This window comes from Photinus pyralis, unplaced genomic scaffold, assembly GCF_008802855.1.
Source record: "Photinus pyralis isolate 1611_PpyrPB1 unplaced genomic scaffold, Ppyr1.3 Ppyr1.4_LG7, whole genome shotgun sequence".
In the NCBI taxonomy this organism is placed as follows: domain Eukaryota; kingdom Metazoa; phylum Arthropoda; class Insecta; order Coleoptera; family Lampyridae; genus Photinus; species Photinus pyralis.
The window spans coordinates 294,915-307,601 of record NW_022170738.1 but is presented as its reverse complement, the minus strand read 5'-3'; the positions used below and the strand labels follow the sequence as shown (position 1 = coordinate 307,601).

The following is a 12,687-nucleotide window of genomic DNA, read 5'->3' as shown; positions in this document are numbered from 1 at the left end:
CCTTTGTCACCCACGAGTCACGACCAAAATTATGACACTAGCAATGACAGTTTCCAAATTATTTTTGTTACCATATCATAGGGTTTGTCGTACCAACGCAACGTTCCCATGGTAACTTGTTAAGCAGCGATTTTTTGAAAGAACGCGTTCTCTATTTCCATACATATTATATGTTTCAGTTTCGGAAGTACGAAAAATATCGTATATACCTTGCGACTGAAGTAGTAGTCTTAATCCCTCAGGTAAATTATGGTCGGGCCATAAACTTTACCTTCGGGATTAACAGTGCTACTTCAGTCCCGCGGTATATAATATACTATAATACCTACTATAGGAAAAATAAAAGGTAAATAATATGTAAAAATATGTTCCGAGGTATGTGATCACGTCTGAGGTGTACTTTGCACACAATGTTAAGGTGTAATCATTTCACAACCATGATCTGATCTGACCATACAATATAATTTTATTCTTTACTTAAAGTACATTTTTTCCCCATACAAATTATATCACACACTTACAGGTTACAGTACACTACAACCACTCTATAATTTTTCATAGAAAAATATCAGTTCAATTATTGTAAATATGGTAAGTATAAAACGTCCATCAGTCTATTTTATTAAGATCACATAGATATTGTACCATTGTAAAACTCAACGCCCTCATTAGCGGGCTAATATTTCTTGAATTTCCTGGAAGCTTTTGCCTTTCGTTTCTATGACAAAAGTAAAAACGAATATTATTGCCAAAAAACAAAAGCCTGAGAATAGCCAAAACGATCCACCCATTCCGATCTCTTCGGTGACCGACGAAAAGAATTTAGTAACGATGAATCCCAAAACCCAACAGAACGATGCCGTAGCGGTAGACGCTGAGGATTTTATATTTGCGGGGAATATTTCTGCCATCACTGTCCAAGGTAGAGGTCCAAATCCAAAGTTGTAAAACGTGATGTAGACGTTTAGGCATAGTATTGGCAACCAGAAGATACCTTGAACGTCTTTGCCATCGGTCTGCAGGTAAAAATAGAGCCCCAAGGGAACTTGAGAGAGAAGCATGCCAGTAGCAGACACGATGTGAAGTAATTTTCTTCCCGCTCTGTCTACTATTAAAGGGGTAATACAGCTAGCTATCACCTGTACGCCGCCGACAATCATTGGGGATATATCTGAAGGAATCGAACTACCGGTCGCTTCAAAAACGGTTTGCGAATAAAACAGTACGATGTTTATTCCCGAAAATTGTTGGAATCCAACCAGCGCCATTGAAATAACTAACGCTTTCACCAACCCTTTCGATTTAAAAACGTCCATAAAAGTCCCTTGATCACACATGGCAGATTCAACGGAAATTTTCATGTTTTGCAACTCTTTATTCACCGCTGAATCACTGGATCGTCTGAAGCTCTTTAACGATTTCATTGCGCCCACAGAGTCGTTGATTGATAATAAGTAATACGGACTTTCGGGTACCATCATATAAAAAAGCACAATAAAGCACGCAGGTATTATTGCGCAAATTATACTGAAAACCATTATGGAGGTGAACGGACCTACAACATAGGCAAATAAAGGTCCTAGTACGACAAACACGTTCATCGACGACGAAATCGCTCCACGTATCGAATCCTCGGCCACCTCGCTGTTAAAGTTTGGCAAAACCGTAAATACGGCGCCAACACCGAATCCGGACAAAAATCTCCCGACGTAATACAGCGCGACGCATTTGCCAAACGCCAGCATTATAAATGAGACTAGGAACGGCACGCCGCATACAAACAGCAGTGTTTTCTTTCGGCCAAACCTGTCGGCCGAAAATCCGGCGACGAAGGGTCCGAAAATGGCGCCAAAAGCTAGCAGTGACCCTATCCAGGATTCTTCCTCGGCGGTTATTAGGCGCCCGAACGGATTTTCGTCGAGATGCAATGGGTTGTTGAGCTTTGGAATAACTGGCGACGTCCATCCTAGTCCAATACCTGCCGTGAGTGCGACAAGGTTACCTGAAACGAAAAGCTTGTGTTAGTCACACTATTAACGCTAAACACTATGGGTAACAATGGAACCGTGTATCTTCAAGTGCCGGTACTTGATAATTTGAGTCAATTGCTCGAGGTTACCGAAAATTCAAGGCCAATATCGTGGTTTCTCAAAAGTCTCTTACGAATTGAATTGACAAAATGTTCATCTAACATGATCGGTAAGTACAGGCACAGATTGTATTTAATCTGTGGTACAGGTCATTAACAGTTAGAATTAAAAAAAAGTCCCTAATTCATTGTTTGATCGGATCGCAACATGTTCAAGTGCAAAGATATAGGTCAATTGAATCTTGACACTTGAAAGTTAATCGATGATAAGACAATTAATTGAATTGAGCAAGACATTTTCAATGGGGAATGTTGCCGAAGTTTAAGCTTGCAGATTTGCGGAAAATTCGACGAAGAGGACATTTAGTTTAGGCTATCGTAATTAGAAGCTTCCCTACTTTTTTGGAAGCGCAATGTACCCTGTGTCCTATTTTGGTTGAGACTGCAGTGTGTCTTGGCTGTTTTTAAAGATAAAGACTTCGCGACCCTGTACCACTTTTTTGTGAAGATTTTAATACTACAGAGTCCATGTTTCTACGATTGCTTCTGAGATACAGAGTAAAAACGAAAAGTTTGACTTTTTGAGATGTTATCATATCTTACTACCCATGTAACCCACTGTTTGTTTTAGAGATTTTTACGTAGAATTCAGTGATGTAGTAAAAAAAGTTGTTTGGATGACCGTTTCTGAGATTTGACCCTATGTTAGTAATATTTTTTATTTTACCCACGATAACTAAGGCACCAATCCATAAAACTGGGTGACCGTAGAAAAATGTCATTTCAAAATTTTGAAAAAAGTGAAATAATACCTATAATATAATACAATTACATAAAAATGTAAGTTGTAATACATCAATGTAATCAGGAAAAGTAATGCAAAAAATTGACGTTAAGATATATAGCGTCATAGAGTAAATAATATAAGCATATTGCATTTAAAAAATAGCAACTTTGGGTCAAATCTCAGAATTGGTGGCCCAACAATTCTTTTGTATTGTTTGTTGTTGTTTTGTTAGTATTATTAAGAGTTTCACAAAAAAGTGGAATAGGGGCGCGAAAATGCATGCCGATTGGAATTGTCATAAACGTGTTCGACTTCTTCAAGTACATGGCAATTATTGACCCCTTTTTTGAGCGCAAACTAAATTATCTTGGATCAGAAAGCCCAATCACAGCAACGTTGTTTACCCTATCGTGCAACATAGTAACAGAATTGAAAAATCGGCGTGCAAAATCAGGCCCATAAAACGCACAAAAATTTAAACACTTATGGCAAAAAGACCAAGCCAGGACCCGAACCAACAATTTGCAACGAATTTAGGAACTTCCAAACAAAATAAATCTTAAACAATTAAAAAAATGCAAAAATAAGAAAAGCAATTTCGAATTTTAAAAATCTCATCACATGTACCTACGTATGCGCATACTGCGCAATGTGAACTTTCATATTTATAGATATTTTTTTGAAATTTTAATCAAAAATTTTTCTAGTAAAGGGAAACATCGCATATTGTAAACATCATGCATGCATGCGCAATGTCATTTTTCTTATTTATGGAAATATTTTTTAACCACAGATACTTCTAGTAAACGCAAGCATTCGCATATTCTAGAGATCACATATGCTCATGTGTATACTGAGCAATGTGTTCTTATATATACCTATACATATTCAATGGTGGCCCATCAATTTGCCCCCAAAGGTAAATTAGGTAACATTTTAGCTCCTAAATAAACTATCGGGTGTGGGATGTGTTGCCGTTCAGCGGAGCATTGGCAGGCTGCTCAGATTTTCCGGAGGAGCCGCAAAGATAGTCACTTTTTTATTCATCATATTTTTTAAATTTTTGAAATTAATTATCCCCGAGTTTTTCTACAGAATTTTCAAACTTTTGTCAAGATTCTCCCGACCGCTTCTCAAATTGCTCTCAAAATCTTCTGAAGTTCCTTCTCATGCTTTCTTCTATTCTTAAATTCCCTCCATTTTCCCCTTTCCTTTGACTATATTTCATGTTCCTCATAACCTTCCCTGAATTTCTCAACATATTCTTTTCAAGTTCTCCTCAAGTTATTTTCACGCCATCTCTCCTTAAGTTCCTCGTAAGTTGTAGTCTTCTTAAAGTTGTTCTTAAGTTACTGTAAAGTCTTTTAATCGACTTCTTTTCAAACAAATTCGGTTCACGTTCCTCTCAGCCTTATTGCAATTTCCTGAAGTTCTTACGGCGCCTTCGATTTTCCCCTTAAAGATGTCCACAAGTTCTAAAATTCCCGATCTTTGCTCAATTTCTTTTTAGGAGTCTTTGAAGTCCCTTTACAAGTTTGTTTAAGTGTAGTTATTGTTCCTCTTCATGTTTCCTTCAATTTTCCTATATAAATACTTTTCAAATCCTCAAATTCTCTTCCAATTTCCTGCATATAATTTTCTTATAAGTCGCTCTCAAATTCTTATCAAGTTCTCCTCAAGTTCTTCTTCATCTTTTCCCATCTCCCATTCCTCTGAAGGTTCCATCAAGTATCCCTGCAAATCATTGTAATCCTGATGTTTCATTTTCAGCTTTCCTCAAGTTCCTCCCCATGTGTGCTTAATTACTATCAAATCATTCCCATGTTCGCCTCAAATCCCCTTCATGTCCCTTCCAACTTCCCTTGCGGCCTCATGATATGCCTCGAAAGCTCATTTCAAATATGAAAAACTAAAAAATTTTAAAACTTGCCATTAAAAGTACTTCCCACAATCCTTCAATAATCAAAAAAATTAGAAAGTTTAGAAGTTCCGAAGCTCGATTATAATAATTTTCTTTTATTTTTTTTTATATTTTCGATATAGTCATTATGCTATTCGGGTCGAAGAGGAATCCAACAAATCAAAAATCATGAAAATCATTTATTTGAAATTTTAACCATAGATACTTCTAGTAAAGGAAAACCTCGAGGAAAACTATGGCCTTTGGGAAGCACCATTAAACTCGGTTAATTTCGAGGTTAATTTCCATTGCCATAAAGGCCGATCTTTCATGATTACGTTAAATTTACCTAATGAGTTCTATATGAATATTAACAGGCAGATATTTCGGTAAAAGATGCCCTCGAATCTTGGAGCTTTAGATCTATCATTATAAATTTTTGTATATTTTCCGAAAATTTTGTTACATGGCAACGGATGGTTGTCGTTGTCGTAACTACATTTTCTTTGTAAATAGAACCAAATTTAGAGCTATAATTTGGTTCTCCCACAAATGTGTCGTGCTTTTAGTCATTTTTTCCTTTCGAAAATTAATTCATTAAGGGATGAAAATTTTAGCACGTATGTAAAACTATACTCGTTCTGATGAGCGAATGTCTAGGCTAATGTTTTTCCGTTATAAACATCATAATAAATAAGTGGAGAATGATTAATTGATATAACAGTGAGGTCTTCAGAAAAACACCCCGTATATAACATGAAAGATTATTTTTTCGAAGGTTGAAGATTAGTGCACATTAAAAGAAAATTAAGGAAGGTATTTACATGACCCAATAGGGGTAAATTGTAATTCCGTTAAATTAGAAAAGTTTCCACTACAAGCATGTGCTAGATTAAATTCCATTCAAATATTATTTGCTCGTCCAAAAATGCACACCGACAAGTGGGAAAGTTGCAATTGCGATAAAAATTTTCGCAATAGCAGAGCGCGCGTTCTTTGCAGGGGCGCGATTCAAGTAAAACAATTGTAAAATGCCGACCCAAAAATAGCCGATAAAAATAACACCGTATAACAGTAGCCTTAGAGTGGATCCAGTAATTTTCCATTCATACGGCTCATCCAGATGGTCAATACCCTCTCCTTCTCTTTCAAATCCAAATGCAATAACCGGCGGCAGTTTAAATTCTGCAAGCTTTTTGCAAACCTACTCATTGGGGCGAGTTGCGCAAATCATGACCTGCCTCAATAATTTTGAAGTTGCAAATACATTAATTAATTAACGCACGAATACGATGGAATGCACGCAAGATGCTAGTGGAAATTTTTCATTGCCCGAGGGAACAAGGACCCTCAAGTTCCGCATCCCACATCTAAAGCTGCATACACACTTTAAATCAAATGCACCGCGTAATTGCCATTGTTACCGTGAAAATTTTCGATTTGTGCTTAATGAGAGAAACAAAAACAACTTACCGACACATACGGCAGCATACAAAAAAGTCCGATCCCCCGATTCGTGCATTGTCAGTGTCACTTAAAATTTCGCCACTAATAAAAACAGGACCGTCTTGCTATAGTAACAAATTTGAAATAAACGACGCGCTAACTTGAAGCTACACGTTCTTTTATATCAAAGTGTTGAAGTGCACTAGATGATGCAATTTTTAATTGCAGTATCTGCCTTTGAGGGCAATGCGTTACCAATCTAATGCTTTTCGTTTGGATGTAAGTGCTTTAATGTCAAGTTCCTGGGCTATACTTATATATTTACTATTCTCACTAGCGTGCCTACTGGCATCAAGAGATTTTGGATGCGATTTACCCCCATTTTTCTACATGTCCACTTCTCATTATCTAATAATTACGATTCGTTGTTAACGAGATATGTAATCACAGATCGACAAAAAAGGTAGATAATAATTCTAATTTTTATGTAGCGCTGTGATAAACAAATGTACGCTCGTAATTACAATTTCCATACAGAAAAAAGCGCCGGAACAGTGATGGAGTGATTTATGCCATAAATATTCATTGCATAAAATTATAATAATTGGAAACAGTGCGCAACAGCAATTTAGGATTACGTTGTCGATGAAATTCATTCAATTAATGTATACCTACTATATTGCACTGGGTATTGTGGATTGACATGATGTCAAGACTTTTTGGTGATACTTACTATGTCATTTACTTTTGACAAAAGACAATATCATCAAAATAGAATAGGGTAGGTAGTTTTATTGTAGCAGTAATTACCTAAAAAAATTCCAAAGGTATGCACGTGTCGCGATAGTTTATGGGTATTACCAATGTCGATATGTCGATAACATTCGTCGGTACGTGCGGATAGACGATTTGCAAAAACAACAGTTGCTGATATTAGCTCAAATATTCCTAGGCTTTCGGTAAAATATGCAAGCAAACGAGTGTTTCACCTTGAAACCCGCTTTGGTTCGGTTTATTGCGGTTGGACCCAGATTGACTCGGTTTGATCCAATTTTGACATGTCCAAAAAACGGTGGTCGCAATAGTCACTAGCTCAAGCTAGAAACCTAAAAAATGTGTAGCGAGAGAACACACAAATTATGTCTAAATAATCGGAGGAAGTCCCGAAATCTAGGTTTTTTAAATTTGTTTCTGTAAATTACGTAAAATGACGACACCCACAACTCACAATAGGCCTGGCTTTTGCGATTTTGTAAAACTTTTTGCAAATTTTGACTAAGGAGGTGGGAGGAAATTTGGCATCCTGAAGACAAAGAAACGAACCCACATATAGTTCTTAAATGTTTGGAAATGGTTGAGTTCTCGTCCGTCCAAAGTCCTTATTATTTTTATTTTTTGTATTTTTCAAATATTTTAGTAGTTATTCTGCTGTTCGGGGTATACACACAAATCCAGCAAATTCGGGATATTGTTAAGCTATAATTTCCCACTTCATATGAGATTTATTTCATACTAGTAGACTCGGCGAACTTAGTATCTCGCCCAAACGTCCCGTTCCCGGTGGTATATTTTTTTTAGGTTGGTATTAGCAAAATTTCACGTGGAAGTGAAATAGAATTGCAGCAAGTAAAGGACAACATTTTCAAAAAGTCATTAAGTCACTTCACTTTTGACTTTTATAAAATAACTTTGAGCACGTAAAACGGGTTTTAAAAGTCTAGTGAAGATATTCATTACATCTTGCAAAAACTAAAGCATTTTTTTGTTCGTATCAGGTAGATTGTAAATACACTGAGGCGTTCATGGAAAATCACAGAGCTTAACACCTACCAAAGCACCTACCTAGATGGTGGTATTTACAAAAATTTTCAACAAATTATCGACGTAGGTAATAATAAATAAGTTTATTCATTATCGTTGATTTAATATTTGCATCATTTTACATGTGTGTAATGGAACTTTTTGATCGGTCAAAATTAGCAATCATCTTTCTTTCACGTTGTCCGCCGATACACGAAGGATTTACTTGCAGCATTTCTGCGGCTGATCGCGCTTGTCATGACCGAAATATTTGGCTTTAATTGATTTATTAAACTAAACGAATTGTTACAGGATTTAAGCAGTTAATTGGGTACACAAGGTCATTAACAACATTTTGCGATGGTCATCAATAAATAATGTAGGTGACCCACAAATAGTACCGTGGCCCCACTTCCTGTTTATGGTGCGATGTGGGGTTCTAACAGTAATATTGGATATCAAATGGTAGGTGTAAGTAAATAATAAGAAATACTGTTTTGTTCTTAGTCATTATCATAATTAAGAACTAGTAGGTATCCGAAATCTTAATAGAATAACTAAGCGCTTTGAACATTTTTTTGAAAATTCAAAAAGGTCATTTTCAAAAACCTGGAAAATGCGGTTATTTCAATCTACTATAGTTACCGAATCCTTTTTCCTAGACGTATTTCTTCATTTTCGTGCATTAATCTGCTCTTCCATATTATATAACCGAAAAGCTTTTAACACATTATAGTATGCCTCTTTGTGCTAATTTGTACGCAATTTCCACGTTTTGTGCGTCAACGTTAATGGAGATGGTGCACATTGATATGGTGGGTTTATACAATCATTATCATTAGTTCACTAAGCTCGGGATGGTTTCGTTGGTTAGCAACGCGCAATAAACTTTTGTTGCTATTGCATATTTCATAATGATTTTTGATAGTGAACTAATGATAATGATTGTATAAACCCACCATTATAAGTTTGATAGTAGAACGTATACCGAGTAGGCAAGTAATAGGCTTGATCTTTTCAAATGTCAATAAATTTAGATTTATGTCAACGTTCGTAGTTTCCGGTTAAAATTAGCAATAATTTTTTCTGTGCCATTGAGTTCTATAACGCGGTAACGCGTTCCGGAAATCGTTGGCCCCAACTGTCGGTCTTTCAGCATACACAAGGTAGAAATGTTAGTTTTACGTGCTTAAAAACGCAAAATTGGGATGAGATCATTCCCTGCTACACGGAATTTAAACAGCGAAAAAAATAGGTAGGGATTAATATGGAGAGATTTTTGGAAGGCATTATAGGTCGAGCCACCTGAGAGCTCATTACTTATTTGCCAATAATCAAGCGGTAAAATAATTCGGGTTTGGCCACTAACATGGTCAAAAGTAAAATTGTTTGAAGAAATTCGGTCTTTAGAGCTAAATGATTAAATAAAATAAAATTTGTTCGAGAACCAAGTTTTATTTCGGGAATTCGTGAAACGAGAATTGTAACGCGAGTTTTAATAATTGAACAAACTAACACGAAACGAATTAATGAAACGTGTTAGATTTATTCACACCAAAAAAAGGTTGTTGCGCACCGATACTGGGTTCAGTGCCGCCTAGTGGAAGTTATTTAAAATATGCTCTGGTTTGTAGTAAAAGAATGGGTTAGTAACGAACTGCAGTAATGAATACTAGAAGTTCAACGCCAGCGAAACTACGTCCAGAAAGCATCAATTCCCAGAGAATCTATAGAAGTGAAGCTAGACGTCGCTAAGATCCAATTTGCAGTTCCCATTGGTCAATTTTCGAAATATTGTCAGGCCAAGTCTGTTTTGTGTTAAAAACATCGCCTGCGGAAGGTCGCTTTGATATATGAGGTACAGTGACTTTAATTTATGTATAACTAGCAGACCCCGCGAAACTCACCCACGAGCACCTGTCCATCAGCTAGCTCAATTAAAACAAAATCTTTAAAAGAAATAATTATAATTTTTCTACGGCACATCCAGCTTCCGCCGTGAAGAAAATCTCGATAATGGCGCGTATGAATAAAAGGAAGCATATGCTTATACTTGCAAAATTCAAAGTAAATACTCGGAAGTGCTCCTTCACACTGAGCGACTTAGCAGCGCTGCTGAGCAGCAGGACAGGACGCAGTGCAGCGCTGCAAAACAGACCAGTATGAAGGGGCTACGTTTCAGCGTCTGTTGTGTATTTTGAGGTGGCACACTATTAGTTAAATTCACATGTCTTTAGTTTAGTAAACTTTAATTAATCATAACGCAGAAGTACAGAAATTATTAATATCGAATTTAATATCCTAATTGAAAAAACAATCCGTAACTAACTAACAAAATAATAATTGACAATCCTTTTTTTCCCCAGCAACAGCGCGCTAGATTTTTCGACTTAATTCTAATTTTAATTGAGAACATAATAGTCTTCCCCCACAAAATTATGACAGTTAATTATAAATTTAAAAAGTAAAAGTTGTAACAACAGTTTAAATCACATGACATAGTCTCTAAAACGTTCTGGAGGACGGCGAGGTCGAGTAGATCGCCGGACGGATTCCACTGTTGGAGATTGTCCAACTTCTGAAGGTTCAGCTTCGACATCAGGAATAACATCCGATCCAGGATTGGCTGGTAGGAGCAGGGACGCCAATTTTTCGTAGTGGTGGTTGATTTCAGGTGATTCCGAATCTGAAGTAATTTGTGGAGGTTGCAAGGGTGGCTGACTGTTGGGGTATATATCGACGTTGCCTTTCAACTTGGTGGTGGAGATGTTCGAATTTTTGGATGATCGAACCAAATTTTCAAGTTTTCTTGTTGTTCGAAATTCGAATACCATCTTGCTATGTACCTTGTCCCCAATTTTGAATTGTCGTGATGGTGGCAGGTCGAATCATACTCGTTTTTGGATTTTTGAAGTAGGAGGCTTGAAGACGTCGAACTGGTACCTAATGTTTCCATTCAAATGCAATTCGGCTGGAGTTTTGCCATTCTGGAGAGGAGTGGTTCTGAATCGGAATAATATTTCGCGGACCTTGGTTGAATAGAATCTGGTTCGGTCATACACTTCAGTTTTGATTTCAAAGTTTGTATATAACGTTCGGCCAACCCGTTAGTTGCAGGATGACCGGGCGCTATAAACTTTTGCAAAATGCCATGGTTCAGACAGAAGGTTTTGAATATGTCACTGTGAAAAATTGTCGCATTATCTGATACCATGATTTCAGGGAATCCATGAGTGCAAAAAATGTCCAGTAGCAGCTCTATGGTAGTTGCAGTCTTCGGGACGTCTTTAATAATGCGAATTTCAGTCCATTTTGACTTGAAATCAAGGACAAGAAAATGGTGATTCAAAAACGGCCCAGCGTAATCAATATGAAGGCGTTCAAAATTATGCTGCGGATCGTCCCAATGATGGAGAGGAACTTTAGCGGGACTTTTCTGGGATAGTGCGCATTCCTGGCAGTTTTTTACTATAGCTTCTATGTCTTTGTCGATGTTTTTCCAGAAGCAGTGGCGTCTTGCCAACTGTTTCATTTTTACGATGCCCACATGTGTTCGATGCAGTTCCAAGAGAACTCTTTTTTGAAGGGCTTCAGGTATAAAAACTCGTTGATTCTTGAAAATGATGCCATTGGAAGTGCTGTATTCGGGGTCACCTCGTTTTCCAGAAATGAGACCTTCATGAAGGTTCAAAAGAAATGCGTCCTTGGCTGTTTCTTCAGCAATAGTTGAATTGGTGATGACGTCAGTAGAAATCTGGAAATCTTGAGGTATAGGAAACTGGAGAGATACGAGAAGGAGTGGAAGCACTGGAGAGACAGAAGAAAACGAGCCGAAGGTAAAGTAAGTAGAGAGGCTAGAATGAGCAGAATGAGACACTTATGATGCTACGGGGCTTTGAGTAACCCGCAAGAAATGGCCGATTTAGAGATGCGAAGAAACTGGAACCGCTAAACAAACTAGGAAGAATAAAGTGCCTGGAGAATCTGGAATATGGCTGCATCGGGAGGATGAAGAGACTACATAAGATGGAGAAGCTACCAGTTTACCCAGGTAAATTCTCCCTCAAGAAAATTTGTTCCGCGGTAAATTCGCCTCTCGGAAGATGCGCCCCCGAAAGATGCACCCCGGAAAACTCGCGTACAGGATATTTATTTGCTCCCGATAATTTGTCCCCCAAGACCTGTCCCCTGAGTATTCTCCCAGAACATTCGCCCACGGACGATTTACTCATAGAAGACTCGTATGAGGAAGATGAGCCCAGCAAATTGCCCCCGAAGACCTCGCCCATTGAAATTTTGCCTAGAGAAAAATATTTACCTCCAGAGGTATACTGTCGACAAATTATAATGGAGGGAAGAGATAGATTTTCTCCTCTTGATGGCTGCGCTGCGGCAGTGGATCGAATAATGTCGAAGATGGCCGAAGTGGTTCTTGAAGTTGATGTGCTCAGAACGGCAGCTTGAAGCACAATCGTTCCAGTTCCTCCGGAAAATCTGCCTTCTATTTGTATCCACACCTGGAGGTGGAACTGCGAAACTGTGAGGTAACTAACGGAAGGCATTAAACACTAGCACCACCTGTTGGTAATAAACTGAACTAAAAGAAATTAATAACATTTACCCTTACAGGTCTCCTATAAATTATTAGAAAAGAAAGCTTGGAGA

General features: G+C 37.6%; 1 protein-coding gene across 1 annotated transcript; it reads right to left on the bottom strand.

The window, feature by feature from the left end:
• Positions 1-440: 440 nt before the first annotated feature.
• Positions 441-6,580, bottom strand: LOC116177297 (facilitated trehalose transporter Tret1-2 homolog). The gene is made up of 2 exons (XM_031496231.1): positions 6,250-6,580; positions 441-2,002 (listed from the first exon to the last, which is right to left on the bottom strand). The coding sequence occupies exons 1-2, from the start codon at positions 6,296-6,298 to the stop codon at positions 669-671; spliced, it is 1,383 nt and encodes a 460-aa protein (XP_031352091.1). The 5' UTR covers positions 6,299-6,580; the 3' UTR covers positions 441-668.
• Between the last annotated feature and the right edge of the window lie 6,107 nt (positions 6,581-12,687).